The sequence below is a fragment of the Microcebus murinus genome, chromosome 18, assembly GCF_040939455.1.
Source record: "Microcebus murinus isolate Inina chromosome 18, M.murinus_Inina_mat1.0, whole genome shotgun sequence".
NCBI lineage: Eukaryota > Metazoa > Chordata > Mammalia > Primates > Cheirogaleidae > Microcebus > Microcebus murinus.
The window spans coordinates 11,752,128-11,779,748 of NC_134121.1; the positions used below are offsets into that span (position 1 = coordinate 11,752,128).

At 47.9% G+C, this 27,621-nt stretch overlaps 1 protein-coding gene and 1 pseudogene across 2 annotated transcripts; one reads left to right on the plus strand and one right to left on the minus strand.

The window, feature by feature from the left end:
• Positions 1 to 600: 600 nt before the first annotated feature.
• Positions 601 to 27,305, minus strand: ELAC2 (elaC ribonuclease Z 2). Of its 2 annotated transcripts, none has more exons than XM_012777357.3 (24): positions 26,984 to 27,305; positions 26,315 to 26,365; positions 26,110 to 26,180; positions 24,727 to 24,791; positions 23,366 to 23,423; positions 20,604 to 20,672; positions 19,187 to 19,306; positions 17,455 to 17,513; positions 15,112 to 15,170; positions 14,948 to 15,020; positions 14,174 to 14,286; positions 12,340 to 12,435; positions 11,240 to 11,378; positions 11,074 to 11,159; positions 9,177 to 9,295; positions 6,886 to 6,979; positions 5,206 to 5,344; positions 4,684 to 4,722; positions 4,443 to 4,552; positions 3,397 to 3,496; positions 3,203 to 3,323; positions 2,864 to 2,942; positions 1,832 to 1,976; positions 601 to 1,244 (listed from the first exon to the last, which is right to left on the minus strand). In XM_012777357.3, the coding sequence occupies exons 1-24, from the start codon at positions 27,208 to 27,210 to the stop codon at positions 1,008 to 1,010; spliced, it is 2,469 nt and encodes an 822-aa protein (XP_012632811.1). In that variant the 5' UTR covers positions 27,211 to 27,305; the 3' UTR covers positions 601 to 1,007. The 2 variants fall into 2 exon arrangements, with proteins under 2 accessions (XP_012632811.1, XP_020136706.1); XM_020281117.2 differs by having other exon boundaries at positions 19,181 to 19,306.
• LOC142861909 (mitochondrial import inner membrane translocase subunit TIM14 pseudogene) lies at positions 25,329 to 25,752 on the plus strand (annotated as a pseudogene).
• Positions 27,306 to 27,621: the final 316 nt, after the last annotated feature.

Consider the following 27,621-nt stretch of genomic DNA (forward strand, 5'->3'; position numbering starts at 1 on the left):
TCGTTTTAATAATAAATCCGTGGGGACACGGCTATCAATCTCACGCGGTGCAGCAGGAGGGCGCCCGAGGGTCACCACTAGGGAAGGCAAGTCCTTGGTCTGTTGCTCTTGTCGCATTCTCCTGGGTAGGGAGAATACACAAATAAATACTAGGTTCAACTTTGAGAATTTTTCTCTTGATTTTTCAAGCACTAACTTGTGTTTGCAAATCCCACAAGGAGAGCAAGGGAACCAGCCCAATGTGACATTTCTCAAAACTTTCAACAGCAAAGAGTAATCCTTATTCTCATTTAGGGCAAGAGAGAGCAAATCTGTTGTTTCCACTTTTACCCAGAGCAGGAAGACTTGTGTGTCCCTGACCGGCTGCACTGGCCCGCCCGGGCTCCCACCACCGGAGGGTGCAGCCGCGACCCTGCTGCTGGGGCCAGCACAGCCTGACTCCCGCCAGAAGCCTCAGCTAGCAGGCGCGGCTCCCTGAGGACAGGCTCCAAAGGTCCTTGCTGCGGTCAGAGCCGACTTCAGGGCACACTGGGTCCCCGGCAGCGTGATGCCGCGGCACAGAGAGCCCTCCAAGGCAGCACTAGGATGGAGCAAGAGAACTCAGGGTTCCAAACTCAATCTTTATTGTGGCTGTTTTTTTGGAAGCATTATTCCTTGAGTCTTGGACACTCAGACCCACTGTTCCCTGTCATCTGGCTTCTCTCTGGCGTGCAGAGGGCATCGCTGTGGAGCAGGTGAGGGGTGCTGCCTGCTGAAGCTGCCGTGACTTCTTTAAAAACCAACTTGCAACGGAATTAGCCACACGTGCTTTCTTCTGTCCAGCACCTCGTGTCACACAGCTGTGCCGGGTGCCGTCACAGGAGGCACCTACAGACTAGGGCTTATCCAGGGGCCGAGCAGCCTCCTGGTGGGCCGTGCTCCCCAGCCCCCGCCAGGCGAGGAAAGCAGTTGCGGTGCCGGCGCAGGGCAGAAGACGCAGCTTCAGAGCTCGGATCACTCCCGGATCTTCACTGGGCTCTGACCTTCTTGCTCTGTGGGCTCCGCGGCTCCTCGGTGTGGGTCCGTTTCTGCTGGGGCTCCCTGTCCTCAGCGCCCCCTGCCAGCTCCCGGGAGAGGAGGGCCGCCCGCACCAGCCGCAGCTCCCGCTTCTCCCTGCGCTCCTCCATCTCCTCGATGTCGCCGGCAAACAGGGCTTTCAGCGGGGGGATCAGCTTGGGCACTGTGGGGAAGTCTCCGAAGCAGACCTAGAGCGCAAGGGGGGGACAAGGACACGCCTCAGAGGGGCAGGGGAGGGGCTGGCGGCACCAAGTCCCTTACAGACCCTCAGGCCCACTGATCACGGCCTAGAAAAGACCTTAGGCCTCGGCGGGAGTGAGAGCCACCCAAAGAAAGGGGCAGAGACTCCCCACGCCTGGCTGAGGGTGGCGAGACCGAACGGGCCTCAGGAACGGGGAGCGAAGGCCGTCCGAACTCTGAAAGTACAGCTCCTGAGAAACAAGGCCTGGCTCCGCCCTGCCCCTCATCCTAGAGGCGGGAGGGGCCGGCTTGGCTTGCCCATGGGTGAGGCCAGCACCCGTCTCAGGTCTGTGCTGAGGCTCAAATATCACGACTGAATGGTCCAAGCTGAAAAGAGACTCTCAAAAGCTTCCAGTGAAGCGGAGGCTGATGTCCAGACGGCCCCTGCAGAGGGTCTCGCCACCAAACCCGGTGCTGGCTATGACTCTCCCCTGAGCGGCCCGAGCCAGGAAGGAGACTCCAAACGACCATCCCAACCGTGTGTAAAGTCCCCTCTCTGCCCCGTCCCCACCCCCACTGCCCACCTGACACACACCTTCATGTGGTCAAAGGCAATTCCAACTTTCTCGTTGAATTCGGGGCTGAAGAGCGGGATCTTGGCGTAACGCTGGCTGAAGTGGTTCAGCATGATGAACTCCGCGTTCATGCGCATGCCCACGCCGATGGCTTGGGAGGTCGTGCTGCAAAGGACGGACACAGCACAGGACTCGGAGCCGCACACACTCCGGCCCGCAACTGCTGGGGCACCCAGGGAGGCTGGTGGGTTTCCCTCACTGGCAGCTTTTAGCCAACACATCTCTGCTTAGGGCCAGATCCTTCACACACTCCCCTGAACGAAGCCCACCCGCTGTGTTGGCTCCAAACTGTTGCAGAGGGGACCCGAGGGAAAGCAGGGGCCTACTTGGGGTAACGTGCTCTTGTGTTGAAATAACAGCCCAAGGTTCAGTCCCCAGCCCCCACCCTCCCCGGGCAATTCCCTCATCCCTTATGCTTTATTCCGGCCTGTTTCTAATTCTTTCAAAAAAACCGTGCCTGGCTGGGCGTGGTAGCACATGCTGATAATCCTAGGACTCTGGGAGGCCGAGGTGGGAAGATCGCTTGAGGTCAGGAGTTCGAGACCAGACTGAGCAAGAGCGAGACCCCATCTCTACTAAAAATAGAAAACTTTAGCCCGTGTGGTGGTGCACTCCTGTAGTCCCAGCTACTGGGGAGGCTGAGGCAGGAGGATCACTTGAGCCCAGGAGTTTGAGGTTGCTGTGAGCTAGGCTGACGCCACAGCACTCTACTCTAGCCCGGGTGATGGAACAAGATTCTGTCTCAAAAAAAAAGAAGAAAAAGAAACCGTGCCTCACTCTACAACCCTGTCTAGAGAACTCTGCAAAATAAAGGCAGAGGGCCCAGGGAACACTACCGAGAGGTTTAGGAAGCGCCCCAGCCCTTGGTGGGCAGCAGGGCAGCCCCGTGTGAGTGGAGAGCACAGGCCTCCCCAAGGGGCAGACGCAGGCTGCTCGGCGTTTCACTTGAGGGAGGGAGAGGGGCGAGGCCAAGACTGAGCGGCCTTTGCTACCTGTGCGTCTTTTCCACTGCCTCCTCTTCTAGGCCGTCTTCCAGGGTGGCCTCGTGTATCAGGAGGGTGGCGTCTTTCCCTGGAAAAGCAGCACAGGCATCAAGGCAGAGTCCCCTCCAAGAGCAGCACATGCCTCGGTGTCACACAGCTGTTCCTGGTCCCCACACTCGGCTCCCCTGGCCCTGTGACCTGTCTGCCTGTTGCAACAGCCAGAAACCATCAGGGTGGGGCCCCAGGCTGCTGCCTCTGCTGACGTTTCCCTCCAAGCTCCTCTACGTTCACCTCCAGCTGCGTGAACCCTGGAGCAACCTCAGTGAGGCTCAGTCTTCTTCTACTCACCCATCCGGACCAGAGCCTCGCAGGGCATGGTGTCCCCCGAGTACACCACCTTCCAGCCGGACGTGTGCACCAGCGCGCAGCCGAAGGCGTGCTTGCAGTGCCGCACCAGGCAGGTCTGAAACTGAGAGGGCAGGGCTGCAGGGCTGCGGCTCTGCCCGCCACCTGGCCCCTCCGTGCCTGAGGCTGGGCCCTACCTCTTGCAGATCACACTTGTCCAGCAGCGAACTGATCAGTCTTTCAACTGTGGGATCGGAGACCTCAGCCCCTTTCTGAAGGAATTTGGCAGGAATCATACTAGGAAAAGACAAAACATTTAAAATCATAATAAACATTTAAAAAAATCACCACATTCCTGCAGATCACATACGCAGGGATAAAAAAAACTACAAAACATTCAACACCTAGAGTCAAAGTTCAAGCCTTTGACTAGAGAGCCCCAAAAATCATTCTTATGAAGAAACATGATTTAAACCACAGTCACTAAGAGGGGAAACAGCTGTCAGACAGAAAGGGCCAAAGCACATCCCCCAGGCCACTGTAGGAAATCTAACAGGTGAATGCTGCCCCTGGCCCGGGCAACACATGCCACAGATGACTTCAGGCAAATGGGACTCCTTCCCTTTGAAATGAGGACAGGGCCAACTCCCAGCCGGCCACCTGCATGGTGTGACCTCTGGACCAGCCACTGTTCTGGTACTTGGCCCCGGAACCATCTCAAAGAGAAATGAGCCAGGCACGGTGGCTCACACCTGTAATCCTAGCACTCTGGGAGGCCGAGGTGGGAGGATCACTCAAGCTCAGGCGTTCGAAACCAGCCTGAGCAAGAGTGAGACCCCATCTCTACTAAAAATAGGAAGAAATTAATTGGCCAACTAAAATATATATAGAAAAAAAAGCCGAGCATTGTGGCACATGCCTGTAGTCCCAGCTACTCGGGAGGCTGAGGCAGGAAGATTGCTTGAGCCCAGGAGTTTGAGGTTGCTGTGAGCTAGGCTGACGCCACGGCACTCTAGCCTGGGCAACAGAGTGAGACTCTGTCTCAAAAAAAACCAAAAAAACAAGAAATGCTTCAAAGGAACAAACTAAGTGGGAACCATTTCATGGTTCCTGCCCCCAAGCCAAAGCCCTCTCCCCTGCTTCTGCCCCCTGGAACAAAGCCAAGGCGAGGCTGCTGGGGTAGCATTAACTGCCCAGTGTCACCCGGAGCTCTGGAGGGGGCCTGGGTGGAGGGGCCGCCCACCTGACGTGATGCAGGAGCGCCTGGCACTGGTTGTGGTACTGCTGCAGCCAGGGCTTGAGCTGCGTGGGGGCGACCACCAGCAGCGGGTGAAGTGGCTTTCCCAGAGACGCCTGCGACAACAAAAGCCAGGTCAACAGCAGAACGCTTCCGTAAACACAGTCTGCAGTGGCAAGAGGCGTGGCCGATTATGTGTAAACCAGCAAAACCCAAAACGCCAATATGGCACAAGTTCTGCTCTTACCAAAGCTCGTTCTCTCTGCAGCAAGATATTTAACAAGCCCTGTGAGGAAACAGGAGACATGGATTAGCCTGGTCTCAACTCAGTTTCTCCCCCTTGTTAGGGTTCTGCAGTCCTGTGTCAGTCGCCAACCCCCCAACACAGATAGCTGCAGGGGGGCACCACGCATCTGACCCACGACCTGAGATGTCACGGGCAGCGGCAGTGCAGCTGTGCTAGAAAGAGAGGGCCATGCCGGGGACCCAGCGCCCCGGAGACACAGCCAAGCTCCATGGCCGGCCTTCCTCTGAGCAGGCTGCGTGGGGAGGCACGATTCAAGCAAGGCTGAGTGAACTCCAAACCCGTCCTGCCGCAGGAAACAAGGCAGACGGGAAGACGAGACATTCTTACTGAGCGGAAGGACAGTGTTGGGTTGTGTAGAAGACCATCTCCTAGCAAGAGATGACTAACAAGCTCTGGGCAAGTTTGGGAACAGGAGGAAAGGGCGGCGGCAAAGTGAGTTCTGTGGTCCCGCCTGCCACTCACCGTGTGGTGATCTGCGTGCAGGTGGGACACAAACACAGCAGCCAGGGTGCCCAGGACCCTGTCCACCTGCTCTCCGTAATGACGGCACAGCTGCCCAAACGTGCCCTCGCCACAGTCCAGGAGCAGAGACTTGTCGGAGCTACAGAGGAAGAGCGAGAGGTTCACAACACAGGAGTGGCCGCTGGCGGTTTAGAGGAGCGCAGGAAGCAGCTGTGGGCACTCCCTCGCCTGCCATACTCCTCATGCCTTTCCTGTAAGGGGCTTATAGATAAGCCAATTAATTTAACCATAAAGGCAATTTTACATGTCCATCCTCTTTATATCAAAGAATTATCCATGGAACTCTGAAGCCCTTTAAAGCATACAAACTTACACAAATGCTGGGCATTTAAGGAAAAAAAACCTTTTGGGGAATGGAGGATAAAAACATTCTACCCTAACATTTTACCCATAAACATTAACCATGATTATGCAGACTGAATGTGGCAACACCCTCTGCTGAGAAAACCAGAGACAAGCACCGTGTGCATATGAGATTGTTCCAGCTCCAGCTGCCACGCGAGTCCCCCCCTTTGCTGGCAGCTGGAGTTTCTGTGCAGTCCGCCTCAGAAGCTCTGCCCTAAGGTGCAGAGAATGGTGTCCCCTCTGTCCTTTTTCCTTCTCTGAGGGGAGCCGTGAAGGATGGGAGGGCTGCACCCTTTTGTGGTGAGAAGCCTCAGAACGAAGACACCACCTTCCAGGGAAAAGCTGGAGTGGGAGGCAGGCTGGCAACGTAACTACCTCCCATCAACTCTAGCAGGCTCACGGCCACCTGCAGCGTACTGGGACTGCAAGCAGAGCAGCCCTTCTTCCTAAGGCCAGCTCATTCTGAGCTCTCTACTGCATCTCCTCAGTCACAAGTGACACGTGCCCTAGATTTGTCTACTTCTGATGTCAGGATAACATCTTCTCATTGCTGTGTACATCTAATGTGTTATCTGGTTTAGCACCCACTGCCAGCATCTGAGATGACAAAGCAAAATATAAAAACTAACCAGGTACTTCACAACCCTATTTCTTTCACAGACCCATCACAACGTATGCACATTGCACAATACCTGTGATTGATTAGTCTTTCTACAGATAAATGACCCCTGGCAAACCCAAGAGAATCAACTAAAAAACCTGTGTAGGGGAGTCCAATAGAGGCTGAACACAAAAAAATACACAAAACCCAAAAGCTTTTTAACATACCAGCAATAACTAGAGGGACAATACATACATGTAGCAATTAGGACACCATTTCAAATTTCAGAACCCTTACTTACCAGCTGCAGGAAGTAGAGTAACCTCTCTGAGCTTTGGTTTACCAATCAATGAAATGGATACTCACTACTTCTTAGGATGAATGTGAAAATTAAGCCAGAGAGTTTCTTAGCAATGTGCGTAGCACACGGTAGTATCAACTATATTTTTCCTTCCCCACCCCCCAACTCCTCACTGACTTGTCAGCTATTTTTATTAAAAGACATAATGGGATAAAATTTGAAGGAAAGTTACCTATTAAGGCTATAAAATGGAATAAGGCCCATCACTCCTCTCTGGGACACTCTAGCCAAGATGACAAGCTTGCAAGGCTTTGTATTGTTTACAAATTAGGCTGGTGGGTGGAGCAGGCCTTTTCTGACAAAGCAGCAATACCTTATGTTGACAAGTGTGGAGCTGACGTTTCGAATCTTCATTGGGATGGCAGACCCTGTTCCGAGGAAGATAATTTCTGGATACTGACTTTTTTCTGTGGAAAAACACATGTAAAATAGTCCATTTCTTTGGGTCAAATGTGAGCCAGCACTCAGCCATAAGATGGTGCTACAGTTTGGATATGGCTTGGTGCCATACCCACAGAAGTAAGGACTAACTCTGAGACTGGATCAGTTCTTCTTCTTCTTCTTTTTTTTTTTTTAAGAGACAGGGCTTTGCTCCATTGCCAAGGCTGGAGTGCAGTAGCCTGATCACAACTCACTGTAACCTCAAACTCCTGGGCTCAAGCAATCCTCCCGTCTCAGCCTCCAGAGTAGCTGGAACTACAGGAAGAAGCCACTATGCCTGGCTAATTTTTAAATTTTTTGTAGAGACGGGGGTCTCGGGGGTCTCTCCATGTTGCCCAGGCCAGTCTTGAACTCCTAGACTCAAGTAATCCTCCCACCTTGGAGACTGGATCAGTTCTTGAGGAAATAGATTAGTTCCCAAGAGAGTGGGGTTGTTACAAGGCCAGGACACCACTCCGGTTCTCCCCTCTTCACACATGTCCACTTCCCTTTTGACCCTCTCTGTTATATTGTCACACAGCACAAGAAGCCATGGCCATGACCTTGAACTTCTCAGCCTGCAGAGTCATGAACTAAATAACCCTCTTTTCTTTATAAATTACACAGTCTCAAGTATTCTTTTATAGCAATACAGAATGGACTAAGACAGGTGGGTAAGCAATACGGTTAAGCCCAGACTCCCGGGAGGGGGCCGGCAGGCCCCTGGCGACAGACCTTAGGCACAGGACTTCCCCCGTCAGAGAACAAATAAATTCTATAGTTCTTTCTTCAAAAGAATTGCTCTAATTCTTTTAAATTAAAAAAGGGACTTCTTTATGCTATGAATCATTCACTTCAAGGGAGTGGCACTTCCTTGCATCCAGCTCTCACTTCAAGACCATGTGCTTGGCCGGGCGCGGTGGCTCACGCCTGTAATCCTAGCACTCTGGGAGGCCGAGGCGGGCGGATTGCTCGAGGTCAGGAGTTCGAAACCAGCCTGAGCAAGAGCAAGACCCTGTCTCTACCATAAATAGAAAGAAATTAATTGGCCAACTAATATATATATATATAGAAAAAATTAGCCGGGCATAGTGGCACATGCTTGTAGTCCCAGCTACTCGGGAGGCTGAGGCAGCAGGATTGCTTGAGCCCAGGAGTTTGAGGTTGCTGTGAGCTAGGCTGACGCCACGGCACTCACTCTAGCCTGGGCAGCAAAGCGAGACTCTGTCTCAAAAAAAAAAAAAAAAAACCATGTGCTTCACGTGCGTCCTCACAACTCTACCAGGTAGGACATGCTCTGCTTTACAGGGAAGGAAACTGGCTCAGAGCCAGTCTGCATAGAAGATTCAGATCCATGGAAACCAGATGATTCTGAAGCCTGTGCCCCTTCCTTGGCCTCATCCAGCCTGAGAGGGCCCATGTGCATGTTTGTAAGCATCTCACGGTCTACCTGACCTTTAACATACACATCATAAAAGCAACCAAACAGAAAGGAATAACTCCTAGGAACTAACTCTTCCCAAACACACAACAGAAAAGGCTATTACAAGGGAAGGTGAGGATTTAGTCCCCTCTGTGGCTTGTCTGATTCTAACTTCCACAGAAAGATGCAAGTCTGGTGAAAGCTCACTGGGCTAGATTGAATCCCCTAACCCACCTTCTATTCCAGTGTTCTCTTGCTATTTATGTCACCAGTAAAAAATAATACTAGAAAAACCAGCAACAAGAGCACAGGTCACAAGTGCCCTAACTACTTTTTCTGATGGGGCAATGAAAACCCAACAAGGTGTGACTTGGCCAAAATCTTCCACAGATACTTACTAGCAAAGCCAGGACCAGATCCCAAGTCAGCAAGTCCCTACTCAAAGCTCTTTCCACAGGGTCTCACCTGTGTTCCCCGAACTATTTTACCCAGCATGTGCCTTGTAAAGAATGTCTGGGCACCATCAGGAAATGCTCTGATTTAGCTGGTCTGGGATAGAGTGCAGACACTGGGATTCTCAAATTCCCTCAAGTCCCCCACCCCCATGGCTATAATTCTTATGTAGAGCCAGAATGGAGAAACTAGATTAAATTTAAAAATCAGGTTAGAATGTGCCTGTTAACACTCTACTTAATGCTATGAAAACACTAACAGCGGGCAGAGCCCAGGAAAGAAAGGCTGCCCCGTGGTCTCCCGCTCACCTGCTGGGGTTGGGCCGTCCTGTGCAGTCCTCCTATACTCCTGCACACTCGCCTGGAAATTGGGAAGCTCCAGGGCCTCGGCCTTAAATTCATCAGGATTGCAAGTAATAATGGCATCCCTGCAGGGAGAGAAGCATCACAGGTGACTAAGGGGGGTGTGGTCTCAGCAAATGCCAGTCTAGATCCACAGAATAAATTCATGGGGACAATTGCAGATGGTTCTTTCAAATCATGATAGAAGGCTAAGTGACTAAGACCTGGAGTAGTTTTGTCCTGTTGCCCTTTGGTGCCTTTCTCTGCCAAGTGGGAAGGGGTAGCTGAGGGTATTCTGAATAACTAACTTGTCAGACACCTCTCAGCCCCAAAGCCTGACAACCAGAGGCATGACCAATGCCCGGGACAGGATAATTCGTTGTGTTGGGGACTGTCCTGTGCAGCATCCTGACCTCCACCCACTACCCCCACCCCCCATGGTTGTGACAACAAAACGATAGAGATGTCTTCAGACATTGCCCAATATCCCCAGGGGAGCAAAATCGCCCCAGCTGAGAAGCAGGGCCCTAGATCAGTGACTCTCAAAACTAATCTCATGGGAACCTGTTAAAAGGCAGACCCCAACTCAGCACTCTGAGGTAGAGATCCTGTAGCTCTAGAAACCCCCAGAAAATGCTGGTGTTGCTGGTCCTGACCACACAGAGTAGCAACACCTTGGACTGCTGGCTCTTCTACCTGGCTGAGCACTAAAATCACCTGGGAGCTTAGGACGTGCATCCTGAACCTAACTCTAAAGATTCCGTCTCTGTGGGTCTGGAACACGCCCCAAGAAAAGGTGAACCTGAATACTGACTAGGTTTTCAATCACTGCTCTACGTAACAGCCTGTGCAGATGCTGACAGAGGGAGAGCAGGCTCTTCAACCCCAAGATGTCTCCTGCGGGCCTGAGTCACGCTGCCAGAGTCTCCTGAAGAGCCCTGGCTGCTCAACCACAACAGCACAGGCATCCAGCACTAACCGGACGTGCTCTAGTCGGACACTATGGAGGGGAGTGGACAGGAAACTTGAAATTATTCAAAGATCAGATATTAAAAATTAAAGATGTGGGGCAGTAAGATTTTTCACCTTACTGGCCGGAGTGTACTAGGAGAGCCTTTCTAGATGGCAATTTAGATTTATCAAGTGCCTTAAGAAGTATCACCTTTGACCCAGAAATCCCACATTTAGGAATTGCCTTAAGGGAACACAGTTCCATTCAAAATTTATATAAGAGACATTTATTGTTTCATTAAAATAGAAAAAAACTGGATACATCCCCAGTGAGTAAACACTGCTATCTGGAACCAATAAAAATTCTGTTACTGAAAACTATTTAATGATATAGGAAAATGCTGACAACGTCAGGCAATAAACCTGTGGGTTTGTACATTTTTAAAACATAATATGCCCCCCCAAAAAAATTGCTTTAACAAAGAAAAAATGAAAAATAAATAAATAAATAAAACATATGCACAAATTAAAAAACAGGAAATGTTAACAATCATTATCTCTGGGTGGGTGGATTATGGGTGACTTTTTTCATCATACATCACCTATTTTCCATGTTGTTAAACAATGAACCCTATCATTGTTATTACCATGGAAAACAGTTCTGGCCCGAATCCTCCCACCTCAACCCAGCCCAGGGTCAGCCTGTTTTTCTAAATAAATTTGTCCTGGCACACAGCCAAGCCCATTCATTTACGTATAGTCTGTGGTTCTTTTGTGCTACACGGCAGAGCTGAGCAGTTGCCCAGAGACCACGTGGCCTGAAAAGCTCCTGAAACATTTCTGTATGGCCATTTACAGAGACGTGTGCCAAGCCCTGACCCGGAGGATTCTGCCAGGTCGGAACGGCACAGACCTCTGCCACTCCCTCCTGGGCCGGAGCTGGTACTTGAGGAGGCATTCGCCCCGCACTGCGGGCACACGGAGGGCAGGGCCTTCTTCCTGAAAAGACAAAACACATCCCATGGAGACAAAGAAAAGGAGTCAGGAGCCAGGCCCAGGGGACCGTCCCGGGACGCTACCTTACAGGGGAAACTGGTGAGCTGGGGAAAGATGCCCGGGTGGATGAGGCTGAGCTGCGTCTGGATCTTGTGGCTGCGGAGGTTGTGAACCGAAGCACAGCTCTCGTTCAGGATCAAGTGCTGGGTGTCAGGCCCGAACCTAGGATGAGACAGACCAGGCATTTGCCACGTCACTGCCATTCCACATGCAGATGAAGTGTTCACGGAGCTAAGTGATTTGCCTGGAAACATTGTTACTAAAGGCCAATCCTACTCCTGTCTCAAAGGCCACTGTTCCCACCTTACTCAGCTGCCTCTCGGGTGTGCTGGGAAGAGTGGTAGAAAAACTAAGAAAAATGAAGATGTTCGGGGCCTATAGATAGGGATTTGGAACAAAATGGGGCAGGGGTAGAAGAAAGACCGAATAGGGGAATAGATAACGTATGTTAAGCCCCAAACCCCGAAGGAACAACAGACGAGACAGTCGGAGAGCAAGAGGCTGCAGGGGACGCCGCAGGGCGGGGCTGAAAAGCAGCCCACGGTCTCAGCAGCCCAGGTTCGACTCAGACCCCACCGAGGTATGCTGGCCTTGGCCAACGATGCCACGAAGAACAGATAAAGTGCCCTCTCCTTCCAGGTACCAAACTGGGGCAGAACAGCCACCTCACGGGGGTGCTGGGAAGAGCAAGGCTGAGGAAATGAAGAGAAATGCAGCGTTGAACATAATGCCTGACGTGGAAGCGGGTTCAGTGATCGGAAGCTCTTGTTTCATATTTGCAAGTCTCTTCTTTAGGATTCACATGTGGAATCTTGGAATTCAATCATGTCACCCAAAAGGCAGCATTTATTCAGCTGCCGAGAGGAGGGCGGGTGTGAAGCGATGTGGGAGCAAGCCCTGTGCGAGTGCGACGTGCGTGCGCACTGCGCCACCTAGTGGCGGGTTTTGTCACAAATGTGGCACAGGTGTGTGCCCAGAGTCCAGGGCCGGCAGGAATCCGAGAGGGTATTTAGGCAGGCACAAAAGGGGAGGTGGCACTTGAAAGAGCAAAAGGACAGGAGCGAGGGGAACTCATCACCGCCCACAGCAGGTGCCCTGAGTGCTGCTGGGCTGGGCTCCGTACCTCTCCATCCACTGCTGGTACCTGCTGTCCACAAGCACGGATTCTGGGGCCATGTGAACCACCAGGGCCACGGGGGCATCGGCCTCGCCTTGGTACCTGGGCGAAAGGAACAGTGGGGGCTTTGCTTCACAATCTTTGCACTCGGGACATGCACAGGACCGTGCTGTTAGGTAGGGCTGCTCTGTGTGCACGGCAGTGAGCCGCCAGCCTCCAGGGCCCAGGTCATGCTCTCCCTGGGATGCCCCCTGTGGCGCCTGAGCATGGTGGGCCCCAGAGCCGGGCAGTTTCCACCTGGGGCAGGCTCTGCTCTGCACCGGGCTGAGCCCTCCCAGCGCTGTGCCGCAGTCTCAGGTTCCCACCATCCTCTGCGTTCACGGGGGCCAGACCTGCACAGCTGGACAAAGGCTCTCCCTGCCTACTCCTGCTCCCTCTCTCCTTCCTCTCTCATAGGCGTTCGCCCCAATAAATCTCCTGCACCCCCAATGCCGCCTCAGTGCTGCCTTCTAGAAGACCTGAGACACGGGTGTGGAAAATGAAAATCATCTGAAATTCTACCACCTAGAGAGAAGACCACATGTACTAACACGCTGATGTGTTTCATTCCAGTTCCCTTAAAAAAAAAAAAAAAAAGACAGACAGTAGCTCTTTTTACTAACCTCCCCCCAACCACCATCACACACACGTACGGTTCTCAAAGAACACCTCAGCCAGTGACTTGAAGTAGCTTTGCTGTCCAAAACTTGACTATAATACAAAGCCTGTGCCAACAGGTATCCAAATTCACTCAAAGGATAAAATGGACCCAGAAAGAACTCCTAACACTCTTACTTGGAAGGGTACAAATCCCAAAAAGATTTGTTATGCAAGTAAAATAAAACAAGTAAAAAAATACAGATAAATAAAAATTAGGAACAGGAAAAACATAGATATAGCATTAATAATAAAAGAAAAAATTGAAACACAGACATGTGGGTCAAAGATTCTACCCAGGATCGGCTGGGTACGGTGGCTCACGCCTGTAATCCTAGCACTCTGGGAGGCCGAGGTGGGAGGATCGCTGAGGTCAGGAGTTTGAAACCAGCCTGAGCAAGAGCAAGACCCCATCTCTACTAAAAATAGAAAGAAATTAATTGGCCAACTAAAAACATATAGAAAAAATTAGCCGAGCATGGTGGTGCGAGCCTATAGTCCCAGCTACTTGGGAGGCTGAGGCAGAAGGATCGCTTGAGCCCAGAATACTGAGGTTGCTGTGAGCTAGGCTGACACCACGGCACTCTAGCCCAGGCAATAGAGTGAGGCTCTGTCGCAAAAAAAAAAAAAAAAAAAAAAAAAAAAGATTCTACCCAGTATTACAGCTGAACTGCAAGCTGGTTAACTTTTTTGAGGACAAAACAGAGTGGCACTCGGGCCTAAAAGATGTCCCCTTATCACAGACTCGTGACCAAGACGGTCTCAAACACTCTGATCTACCTCATTAGCTGCAATGTAGGCAAAGTGATAAAAATTGATTCAGATACAAATAATCCAAATAACTTGGAGCATTAATCAGAACTCAGAAAACTTCTAGAATTTATTCTAGACTTAGAACTCTCAGAGTTTTAGTTAATTTTCTAGTCCTCAGTGGTTTCTGGTTTTCAATCTTTTCTAATTTCACTTCGAGGCTGTGTATACCACAAAGCCCACCGACAACCAACAGCCACATAAATCCTGCCAGTGGGACTGACCCAGAGGTAGGGGTCCTAGGCTTTCCCTGAGACGAGGCTCTATCCACAAGATGCCCATGTTGATGCTGGGCTGGGCGTCTCACTTCTCCCATCCCAGGCACCCTCATTACCTCTTAAAGGTGGCATTCTCACAGATGGGCTGGATGAATCCTTCATCTGGACATTCTACCACAACAAAAGCAAGACCAGGATCCGGAGGAGTACAGATCTCTTCAGGCAAAATCTGCAAAATCAAGTAAGTCAGCTCACTGGGGTCACAATGCTATCATTATCCCAGAACAGAGTCACAGCTTGGCAAAGAACTGAACAGCATAGCATTCAAGGCAACCGCTAACATTACATGTCCCTACCAGCAAGCCCACGAGATAGATACACAAAGCACAAAACCAACTATAAGGATCACCACCTGCATCCGTCCTGCTCTCTGTTTATACTTAAACAGGCAAGTATCTTGCAGAGATGTTTCAAACCTATAATGGCCAGGAAATGAGGTTTGGCCTTAAGGTTCTCTTCTACCTGTGACCATTGGTCCTAACATCCTTAGAGGCCAGAGAAAACACGGTGGCAGGCATTCCGTTGGGCCATGCACACAAAGCCCTTTCATCTGGGGTCTGTTGTTGGACACTGCCCTGAGCTCAAGTATGAGGGAAAGCATCCATCTTTTTAGGAGGAGGACCACCAAATCCTAAATGAACAATCTGCTGTCCAAATGCCCAAACACAGCCAATGCTAGCAAGACAAGTCTTAGCCAAGTGACAGGATTCCAATTTGTTCTATTTCCTTCAGAAGTGGTGTCTGTAGGGCCTGAACCAGACAGTGACTCTGTCCAGCATTCCAGGCCCTAACTGTAACTGCTGAAGCATCCAGAAAAACAGGCATCTTACCACTCGTCCTTCGTAGGTGACACTTTTCCCGTCCTTGACGGCAGCAATGATGGGAGCGATTGCAGCTGTCCCACTGAAAGGAAGAGGTGAGCCCCCGTGAGATGCGTTTTCTCTAGGAACAGAGGTGTACCTGGCATGTCCCCAACATGCTCCCTGACACTCACACTGGGAGGCCCAGCTCCTTTGCTTTGAGCACCAAGAAGCTGCCTTTCTTCACATGAAGCTGCAACAGAGAGAATGGAAGTGGGATTTCAGTAGCCAGTGAAGAAGCTTGGTTTTAATCAATTTTCTTAGAATTATATCTTTCTGAGTTTTTAAAATTAATGCCATATTCTGAAGTCATGTATTTTGAAATGCTTTAGTACCAAAACCCAAATAATTAAAAAACACAGTGCTTTATTTTCCAACATTAACTCACTATAAATTTAACAAAATGTAACTCATTTCCTTATCAAAGTTCAAAATAAGTATCCTCAAGTATTCTTGAGAAGAAACACTGTCCTATCATTCTACACTCATCAATTTATAGCTAAAGGAACATCACCAGAACACTAACAGAGCAATGACCAAGCAGATTTCGTATAATGCAATATTCCAATGACAATGACAGAGTAACGAAAGGATAAAGGGATTTTGTTTTCTACTGTATTTTTCAAATATTTGGCAATATAGTGTTGTCACTTTTAGAATAGAGAAAAATTGTAACACAATATTCCCAATATGCTCTTATTATGTTAGAAGAGCAAACAATAATCCTATCATAAAACCTCAAAAAGTCAGGCATGGCATAAAATGTTAATTGGTCTTTGAATGTTGAATTATATTTGACTTTCATTTTCTTCTTTAAATCTTGATAAACTATTTGCATTTTCTTTTAACTTTCTGAAGTTAAGAAGTTACTTTTAGGGCCAAGAATCCAATTTGTATCCCAAAGTCTTATTCTCAGGATTCTAGAATTTTCCATTTGGAGAAATATTGTTCTAGAGGAAAGAGGATTACAACTTCAGTGAGTGCATATCACACAAAGATGATCGAGTTCAGCTGACATCTTTAGATAATGACATTAACAAGCATTGCCTTGGTCAAACATTCTCTCCACACATCCAAATGAGTTGGAGAATGGCAACTACATGTTTCTAATGTTTAAAAGGAACTTTTAGACCCAAAGCTCAGGAAACCTATTTCTCTATGAGCTGAATTCAACCCATGGAGAACTGCTCCCATGTGAGGAATGCAGAGTATTTGGAATATGGATGAGAACCAGAACACAAGCCAACAAGGCCCCGGGCAATCCAATAGCCACTGAGCCCACGCTCTTCCATCACATGAGTTTCTCAGGCCCTCATGCCCAGAGCCTCCCAGAACTTGACCTAGCTCAGCCTTACTGCTTTCCAAACCCTCAGCTGAGCGCAGCCAATTAATTAGAAGGAGGAAAGGAGCTACAGGCTGACCCAGTGACAGCAGCCCTCAGAAGCAGCTGCAGACAGCAAGGGAGGGGACAGAAAAGCGCGGGTGTGCAGCCAACAGCTACTTAGTGTCATGGCCTGCAGCTCCCAGGACCAGGTGCCTGAAAACAGAGCAACTGGCAGAGTAAGAGTGAGCCTGCACCACGTGAAAGCACATTTCATCATGCCCAATGTCATTTATGCAGGAAGGCAGGAATACAATTAAAAATTAACTATAAATTATTTTTAAAAATTACTTTGCTGCCTAAAAACTCAGAAACACATAATAAGTCTATTGGCAATAGTACTTAACTTCATATAAATCACAATTATCATTCAAACAAATTGACAGATGTGATACTAGCAGTGATCCTGCAACTAATATTGCCAATGACGCTCCACAACTGTTTCCACGTATAAGCATTAGAATTTGGATGAAAATTCCAAATATATTTTAAAATCAACATTACTTCTTAAAAAGAAAAAGATCAAATCCTACAAAGGGCAAGGTAGTCTTCTTACATTAGACAAAAGTATTTGTTGCAGATTATATTACAATACAATTTTAATGCAAAGTTCTATTAAAAATAAGCCATTAGTCAGATCTTATAGATAGATTATAATAACATTTTTAATGGAGTTTGACCAATTTCAGAGTTGCAGATCTGTGCACTTGTGAATGCTAATATTAAAATTGATCTAATGTCAGACCTTAACTACTGCAGAGAAATGAAATAAACTAAAACACAGTTGAAAGGGTCTGAATAAAGCCCAAATGGATTTAAAGGAAACAACACACAGTTGCCTTCAACAATTTCTGAACTCCAAGAGGACCAACCACAGACAAATATAAATGAATATATCCAGAGACTGACAGAGCACTAGAAGAGAATTTAAAAGGATACAAAAATATAGGGGGCATTTTGAGAAACTGGGTATCTGTATTTTCTTCTTGGCTCAGGTAACTCAGCGGCTTCTACTTTTGAGTTACTAGAAAAGTACCAGCCACAGATTGCCAACCAACCCAAGACCACTTACAACCCTCCAGAAAGGCTCTCTCACCTTACAGACGAAAGCTACAACCAAGGAAGGGTCCCTGCCACTCCTTTTCTGGCTAACACCTGAGGAAGAACATATTTGATTATAACAGGTAAATGTGAATGTTGTAAAGACTTCACAAATAAAAATCACCTGATACCTAGTTTTACGTCACATTAAAAATTAATTGGACATTACTGTCCCAATACAAAGGTTGAAGACACTAATATTCTTAAGCAGAACTTCTCCCCTTTTTCAATTTATGTTGAGATGTATTTGGATAAATGGAAAACACAAAACTCTGACCAGAAAAACTTGAGAATGGCAAGTGGAATTTTTTTAAATGATATATTTTACTGAGAACTGGAGAAGATAGAAAAAAAAATTGTAATGTGCTTTACAACACATTTAAGAATATGAGAAATAACACAAAAGCTAAAAGGCCTGCAGAAAAAAATGTAAGTTTCAGTCTTTACCCTGTGCCATCCAAAAAAAGGACAGCATACAGGGTCGGCTTTTTCTAAGTCACCAGACAGACACGACCTCAGGACAGAAAGAAGGCCTTGGCCAGGCACAGTGGCTCACGCCTATAATCCTAGCACTCTGGGAGGCTGGCTGAGGCAGGAGAATCACTTGAGCTCAGGAGTTCGAGACCAGCCTAAGCAACATCTGTACTAAAAATAGACAGGAATTAGCGAGACAAATAAAAGTAGAAAAAATTAGCCGGGCACGGTGGTGTGTGCCTGAAGTCCCAGCTACTTGGGAGGCTGAGGCAGGAGGATCACTTGAGCCCGGGAGTCTGACACTGCTGTGAGCTAGGATGATCCCGTGACACTATAGCCTGGGCAACAGAGTGAGACTGTCTCAAAAAAAAAGGAAAGATGACTTTGCCAAGCTTTGCCAACACTGTCCTTCTATTAAGGACAATAAAAACTTGAAGTAGCCCAACCCCCTGATCATCTAATCCTGGACTTTTTTTTTTTTGGGAGACAGAGTCTCACTCTGTTTCCTGGGTTAGAATGCCACAGCATCATCCCAGCTCACAGCAACCTCAGACTTCCGAGCTCAAGTGATCCTCCTGCCTCAGCCTCCTGAGTAGCTGGGACTACAGGCATGCACCACCATGCCCGGCTAATTTTTTCTATTTTTAGTTGTTTGACTAATTTCTTTCTATTTATAGTAGAGACAGGGTCTCACTCTTGCTCAGGCTGGTCTCGAACTCCTGAGCTCAAGTAATCCTCTCACCTTGGCCTCCCAGAGTGCTAGGATTACAGGCTTGTACCACCGTGCCCGGTCTAATCCTGGACTTTTAACTTGGTTCCTCAGTAGGTTGTCATTCTGGAAGAAAAGGTGTAGATCCCTTCATGGATTTGACTGTTTAGTCAGTTTAGCAGTTACAGTTTCTGCATTAATGAAAAACTAATTTGCATTAATGTCCCATTAATGAAAAATATAAAAGCCCTCTGTATAAATCAGTTTGCCAGGCTCGGTTCTCCCCTAGGTAAACTGAATACAGTTTGGGGCCTATCCAGGCCCTGGTAGGCAAAAAACCGTGGACTGGTCTTTATAGCTCAGGACTGCTACTTTTATAGCAACCCTTCTCACTCTCCCCAGGGCCAAGTCACAATGTGCCCAGGAAGAAGAATCTGTTTTACACATGTGGCTTTCCTATAATAATGATTCTAACTTAGAGCATTATGAGGCAGAGAATTAAGAAAATACAAGCTGTCCTGGTGTGTTCTGTCCATACCATTACCATGGGGAAGGTGCTGCTCGTTTTCAGTTGACCCAGAGTCCGAAGACTGCTCTGGACTGAGCCTGCCGAGGGGTCTTTCTGGACTCTGCGATGGCTGGTGTTGGTTGCACCTCCGCTCACCTGGGCAGCACAGGACACCATCAAATTACACACCGCACAAGATGCGCACAGCCAAAGCCCAGGTGTTCACACGTGGGAATGCCAATGGAATCAAGATGCTTCTTACCATAAAGTAAATAACTAGTTACTTCCCCACCTGGTCTCTGGGCTGCGTTTATATCTTACTCATCTTTACATTTCTACTCAGCTCAGAGCCTTGCCCAGGGTACAAACTGAACAGTGATGACTAAACAGCATGCAGGCTGCAGGCAAGCTGATGCAGTATCTCTGTGCTCACTGAACAAATGAAGGCCCAAAAGGTACCCATCTCCAGGAGGAGCACAACTTTGCAGTTAGTTAAATCTCAAGGCCAAGATAAAAAATTCACAGCTCCAAGAAGCTAAAGCACAGCTGATGGTCTAAACAGAAACCCTGCCTGCTCCTCCATGCATGCGCACTCATTAAGGCCTGGTGGGCCCTGGGAAAACGATGATCAACAAAACTGAGCACGTATTATAGAAAAGCAAGCTGTTATACACAAAAGAGGGAAGAGCAGGGTGCTAGCAGGGAAATGAGGGACACAACTCGGGCTCAGGGGGTGGCAGCAAGGGTCAGGTAGGATGAAACTTCTGACGTGAGTGAACCAGGCCAGGAGCGTGCCGCTCAGCCCAGCCTGCTCACCGGCCCAGAAGCACTCGTGCCTCGCTGCAGCCTCACCACTCCCCGTACCCTCTTCTGCCCATGGGCCAGCGTAGGCCTCATCTCCCTGTCAAATGCTGGACTTCTCTGGCCTTTGTTGGGTGCTCTCGTCTGAAATGTCCCTACTGCTTGGTATTTTCTTCAAGTAGGTAAAACCAGACATGGAACATGTTTAGGAGGAGACTGACATGCAGCCTGTTCCTAAGTCCAAACCACACAGGCCCTGGAGCCTGAAGCTTTATAGGAGCTTCTGACCCACTAACAACACTTCCTTTTAAAATAAATATATTATCCAAACCTCTCCAGAATCCTCCCATCAAAGGAGGGTGCTTATGTCTGTGGCAAATAAACACTAAGCAATGAATGTGCAAATCTGGGTGCAATCTATGTTCTGACAGTGGTTGACTATGTAATATTCCAAAGCATACTCGCTATCATTATACATGAGTTAAACGGGTCTCAGGAACCATATCTTAATTCCTTAGCTAAATTCCTAGTCATGCTCTGAACACAAAACAGGGTGCCCAGTGCAAGTATTCAAACAGTTTCTAGCTTCATCCACATTTTCCTTACTTAGGACCTAGATCCTCCTACGAGGAAATCTGGCTTTCATACTCACTATATATGGGGATCTGGTAAACTGTCATGGTTTCGTCCTGGTATTCCGGTGCTGAGTGGGGCCGCACAGCTACATGAAAACCATACAAAAGGAGAGTGAATGCATTTGTAAGACATATGAAATTTAGCTTCCAAGATCAAGTCATAAGCAACTGAACTGCTTCAGAATTCTGGTGGCAATCTGCTACTAAAACCAGAATGTCGGCCCGTGGCTCACATCTGTAATCCTAGCACTCTGGGAGGCTGAGGTAGGAGGATCACTCAAGATCAGGAGTTTGAAACCAGCCTGAGCAAGAGCGACCTCGTCTCTACTAAAAATAGAAAGAAATTAATTGGCAAACAAAAAATATATAGAAAAAATTAGCCAGGCATGGTGGTGGAGCCTGTAGTCCCAGCTACTTGGGAGGCTAAGGCAGAAGGATTGCTTGAGCCCAGGAGTTTGAGGTTGCTGTGAGCTAGGCTGACACCACGGCACTCTAGCCCAGGCAACACAGTAAAACTCTGTCTCAAAAATAATTAATTTGGCCGGGCGCGGTGGCTCACGCCTGTAATCCTAGCTCTTGGGAGGCCGAGGCGGGCGGATTGCTCAAGGTCAGGAGTTCAAAACCAGCCTGAGCAAGAGCGAGACCCCGTCTCTACTATAAACAGAAAGAAATTAATTGGCCAACTGATATATATATATAAAAAATTAGCCGGGCATAGTGGCACATGCCTGTAGTCCCAGCTACTCGGGAGGCTGAGGCAGAAGGATCACTCGAGCCCAGGAGTTTGAGGTTGCTGTGAGCTAGGCTGACGCCATGGCACTCACTCTAGCCTGGGCAACAAAGTGAGACTCTGTCTCAAAAAAAAAAAAAAAAAAAAAAAAAAAAAAAAAAAAAAAAAAAAATAATTAATTAATTAATTTAAAAAATAAAAAGAAAATATCTGAGCGGATTAAAATTTTTTTTTTTTTTTGAGACAGAGTCTCACTTTGTTGCCAAGGCTAGAGTGAGTGCTGTGGCGTCACCCTAGCTCACAGCAACCTCAATCTCCTGGGCTCAAGCAATCCTCCTGCCTCAGCCTCCCGAGTAGCTGAGACTACAGGCATGCGCCACCATGCGTGGCTAATTTTTCCTATGTATATTAGTTGGCCAATTAATTTCTTTCTATTTATAGTAGAGACAGGGTCTCGCTCTTGCTCAGGCTGGTTTCGAACTCCTGACCTCGAGCAATCCGCCCGCCTCGGCCTCCCAGAGTGCTAGGATTACAGGCGTGAGCCACAGCACCCGACCCGCAGATTAAAATTTTTAAGAGAAGGCCGGGCGCTGTGGCTCACGCCTGTAATCCTAGCACTCTGGGAGGCCGAGGCGGGCGGATTGCTCGAGGTCAGGAGTTTGAAACCAGCCTGAGCAAGAGCGAGACCCTGTCTCTACTATAAATAGAAAGAAATTAATTGGCCAACTAATATATTTAGAAAACATTGGCCGGGCATGGTGGTGCATGCCTGTGGTCCCAGCTACTCGGGAGACTGAGGCAGGAGGATTGCTTGAGCCCAGGAGTTTGAAGTTGCTGTGAGCTAGGCTGGCACCACGGCACTCACTCTAGCCTGGGCAACAAAGCGAGACTCTGTCTCAAAAAAATTTTTTTTTTTTAAGAGAGAAACAAACATGTACTTTCGCCAGCCATTCATATTGACTACAGCCAAATGAAAAGATACGTATGAGCATTGGTGACCATCCATTAAAAAAATTTTTTAAAAGAAAATACTCAAATGTAAGAGGTCTGAGTTAAATAGGATTGTGAGGCCAGAGAATCTATCATCTCAACCATAAGGGCTGGTATGCACTTAGAAATAAAATGCTAGTGCTTTATAAAAAGAGAAGCATTAATAAGCGAAAGACAGACAAGGGACCAGGGCCAGGATACAAACTCAACAATGTCAACTGCCATCCTCAGTGAGGCCTCTTCCCATCAAGAGACCATGAGCCTCCTGGCACAGCTGAGCTAAAGGGCAGTACACACAAACAGCCATAAAACCTTTACGAACCCCTGCTCACACTTTCTCTTCCTCCTGCAAGGAATTTAAGGCAATTTGACAATGAAGAGCACCTCTAGGACTGAGGAAGGAGCCTTGGTGCCTGAATGGAGACTGTCACACAGCATGCATGAGAGTACATATCAGTTTTTAAATCCTGCCTACCTGGCCCATATTTTTACAGCATGAGGTGGGAGCACAGAAAATGCAATAGGCATTACTCCATCTCAGGTTGATGAAGCATTTGATTTTAAGGTTCAATTTAGACTTCTTTTTTTTTTTTTTTTTGGTCTAAACTCTACTTGAGCACAGATGTTTTCAATGGATTCTAATTTGAGAGGTCAGGAGCCTGGCGCAGTGGCTCACGCCTGTAATCCTAGCACTCTGGGAGGCCAAGGCGGGAGGATCACTTGAGGTCAGGAGTTCGAGACCAGCCTGAGCAAGAGCAAGACCCCGTCTCTACTAAAAAAATAGAAAGAAATTAGTTGGCCAACTAAAAACATACAGAAAAAATTAGCTGGGCATGGTGGCACATGCCTGTAGTCCCAGCTACTTGGGAGGCTGAGGCAGAAGGATCGCTTGAGCCCAGGAGTCTGAGGCTCTGTGAGCTAGGGTGACACGATGGCACTCTAGCCCCAGCAACAGAGTGAGACTCTATCTCAAAAAATAATAATAATAACAATAATTTGAGAGGTCAAGGTATGTATGAGTAAGAAACAGCAGATAATGAGTCATAGTTAAAGACATACCCAGGTCTATTCCTTTCAATGGACCAGAAAATATTTTGATTGCTTCTATGTATTTTTCCTAAAGAAGAAAAAACAAAGAAATGAATAGTTATAGTTAAACAAATAGAGAACACAGCAAAGCATTCAAGTATATAAAAAGTATCAATAGGTATCAACAGAAAACAAACTTTAATAAGTATTATGTACCTCATTTATGCAAATATTTACTAAGTGTCTACTATATGTTAGATGCCAAGGATTTAGCAATGAAAAAGAGAGATTCCTTGCTCTCATGAACCCAGTGGAGGAGACAAAAATGAAACAAATGGTAATACAGACAAGTTTGTGGCAATTATGGTAAGTGCTCTGCAAGAAAAATGAAAAGTGCAGAAGGCTGGAATCCAACTTGTCTGGAGAGGCAGGGACAGCTCTGGAATAAATGAGCTTCTGGCTGAGCCCTAAATGTTCAGTAATGATACAGGCAGGGACGAGAAGAGGCAAAGGGAACTCGTGTATGGATGAAAGCCCTAAGGTGGGCATGGCTTCGGTGGGGGCAGTGGGTGAAAAAAGCTGAAGAGCTGGCCCTTGGGGCTGTAGCCTGGTGACAGGTACAGATGGAAGTATATATAGGGGCCAGGGCCTATAGGACTTGTAGGCCATATTACAGTGCTCAGATTGCATTGTAATGGGGAGCCCTTAAAGGATTTTAGGTTGGGAAGTGACACTACATTTCTGTCTTAAAGTGATCTCTCTGGCTGTGGTATGGGGAATCAATTACAGGGAGGCAGGAATGGATTTGGGAGGCCATTGGAGTACACAGGTGTGTAAGACAGAGATAATGAAGGTCTCAATGAGATTAGGACAAATGGATGGATTTCAGACATTATTTTGGAGATAGAGTTAATAGGTCTTAGTGACTGGTTGCCTTTCTTCTTAAGAACTGGAAAATGAACTGATACATTCAACAGTTTTAACAATGTGCAAACAATTTGTCTACAGTGTAATAAGCTGGTTTTGAAGGTAAGAAGATATCTGAAATTTAATACACGAGTAAAAACAAAAGCTAACATTTATTGCATACCTACTTGGATGCCAAACATCTAATAAAGTGACTTAGTGCTTTATATGTGTTATTTAATCTTTAATAACAACTCTAGAAATATTATAGCTATTTTATAGATAAATCTGAGGCTCAGAAAGGCAAATTAACTCATTCTAATTAGGCTTTGAACTCAAGTCTATTCAACTTGAAAGGTGAAATGTTTACTCCATTACCAGGTATCTCTGGATAGCAAAAGACTAATTTGCAAAAATGAAAATTCTTATTACTAACATTAAAAAAGCAAGGGTTGGTTTTGAAAGGTAAGTCAGGAGAGACTCACCAGTTGTGGAGGTCCAGAAAGTACACACTTTGGAAGCCCGGTTTCCTTTAAAGTAAGAATCATTCCTAAAAAGGATGAATAAAATGAGATCTCTCATCAACTTGACCTACAGTCACTCCTGGGAGGAGCACCCTGTACTTATCTAGCTATTTATGTGTCCTCCTTCCAGCTTCTAAACACTCATCAGGGAACATGTGCAGAGCAGAAGTGATGCTAGCCAGAGGTATAATGGATGCCAAATATTTCTCAAATGCCTCTAGAATGGGCTGAGCTGATACTAGGGTGAGGCAGTGAGGCACCTAGTGTGCAAAATTTTAAGAGGTACTCACTCTCAGGGTCATACAAATGAAAGGATGGCCTTAAATTTTGTACCCTAGGTGCCTCACCTGCCTCAGCCAAGTCTCAGTCCTGAGAACTGGGACTGGGACTGGTTCAACAATCCACTCCTGACTGTCGTGTTTCAGCGGTGCCTGTGGTTGGAAGGCTTGTGCCTGCAGCCGGCGAATGCATTGCTCTCTGATAAAGGCACGTAGGTAGTGGCCGCAACCTCTGGGCTAGGATGATACACACTCCCAGTGGAAGCAGGGGAGCTGAGCCGAACCATGGCCAGTACAGTGGTAGCACTTGGACTGACCATTGCTGCTGCAGGATTTGCAGGCTGTTATGTTTTGCAAGCCATAAAGCACATGGAGCCTCAAGTAAAACAAGTTTTTCAAAGTCTACCAAAATCTGCCTTCAGAGGTGGGTTTGAACCCAAAATGACAAAACAAGAAGCAGCATTAATACTAGGTATAAGCCCTACTGCCAATAAAGGAAAAATAAGAGATGTTCATCGACGAATTATGCTCTTAAATCACCCAGACAAAGGAGGATCTCCTTATATAGCAGCCAAAATCAATGAAGCTAAAGATTTACTAGAAGGTCAAGCTGAAAAATGAAGTAAATGTATGATGAATTTTAAGTTCATATTACTTTATGTATATGAATACCAACTTTTTATAATAAAATACCTCAGATCTACAAAAAACAAAACAATCCATTCCTTCCCATCCACATCACCAAGCTTACAGAATTTGGCTACAACACAATCGACCTTCCCAGTTGACAGACATGAATGATGGAGTAATCTGGATAGTTGGTACCTGTGTGTGGCTGCCAATGGCCCCCATGGTAAATTTACTGAAATCACCACTGCTACACCCTCCAGTTTTCTGCCATAAACCTCTGGCCCAGCAACCCAAGAAACCAAGTAGACAGTAACACTGAGCTGGCATAAAAGGAAATCCACCTCCGCTGGACTCGGAAGATGTGCAAAAAAATGGTGAAGCAGATTAAAATTCCAGACTACCCGCCAGCCTCTGACCCTGCAAAGAATATACTCACCACACAACCCCCCAACATTACACCAGTGCATTCGAGTCAGGAATATGTTGTCCAGGCGAGCGACCTTCAACCTAAGAAAAACATTTGAGCAGGATCAAATGGACTGACCAAGGACCACATCTTTTGCTATAAACACACACCTGCCTCTTGTCTCAGCTTTCAAGCCCACAATCATCTCCACCCCAAAAGCAAATGATTGACTCACTTGTGTTCCTGCATGAGTCGCTGGACACCTTCTCCACAGTTGAAGAGATACCTACAAGATAAACATTACTGAAAGACTCTATTCCGTAAAATCTCTGACATCGATTAGATGCTTTATTGTAGACTCTGGAAACAAATCAACATACATTAAAAGCCCATGTACTGCCTGGCCACATATCTGCTATTAGGACGGCAAGTTTTGAACCCTTCTTAGAAAAGGTTGGAGGGGAGGCCACTGTGGGTTTGTGCTGGGTCAAGATAGGGCATTACCCCCATCAGCTCCTCACCAAATCTGTCTACCACATATGTCAACTAAGAGACCCCTGCCTTGGGGTGCACAGAGGGGGTATGGCTCAGAGTGTGCTAAAAGCCAACCCAGGGCCCATGGATTGGGAAAAGGACGCTTAGATCCAAGTTTGAAGTTCTTCCGTGATCCCAGGAAGTCACATGGACGAAGGCATACAAGGACTCTAGGATTTCCCACCCACCAAAACACCAAGAACTGCTGCAATGGTGAAATCCCACACGTGTAAAGTAGGGGACACTTAAGCTCAGGGAGGAGCCGCGACGCTCTGGGGCGGGACAGCATGGAGGGCCCGGCAGGGCGGCGCGGAGCTCGGTAAGGGGACGCCATGGAGGCCCGGCCGGAGTCCCGGCGCGGCGCACTGACCGGTTGTACTCGGAGAAGACGTAGACCGCAGCGCCCGCGTCCCGGCCGCCGGCCGCCACCACCTGCAGGTACACAGTGTTCGGGCCCCCGGGGATCCTCGACGGGCCGCGCTTCTCCCGCGTGCGCAGGTGCCGCAGTGGGTCCTTAGGCGGCCGCTGACGGCGGGCGGGTCCCTGCGACATGGTGCGCCCAGCCACGGACCGCAGCAGCGAGCGAAGCGCCCACATGCGCTCGCTCGTCTCCACCTGGAGTGAGAAAGCAGCCGGTCACCTCAGTCCGTGTGCCCCAAGCACAACCCCTCCGTTCCGCATGGCGCATCCAGCCAATCAGCGTGCTGAGAACCCAGAGGCCCGCCTACGGGAGGCTGCTCATCCAATAGAGAGAAGTCTTGCCGCTCGGGACCTGTCAATTGGCAGCGACCATAGAGCGAAGGAATGCTAGAGCGCCACAATCAGCCACTCCCATTGTCCCTTTCTGGCTCTCCCTGTCTCAATTTTTTCCGGAAACTGCCCTTCCCCTGGGGCGGGACTTCCGGGACTACAGAGCCAGGAAAAGCAAGACTGGTTAAAGCTCTGGGGCTTGGAGTTTGGTGTTGCGCTAAGAGGTGTGATCGATGCCTCCACCCGTTGAGCAATGCC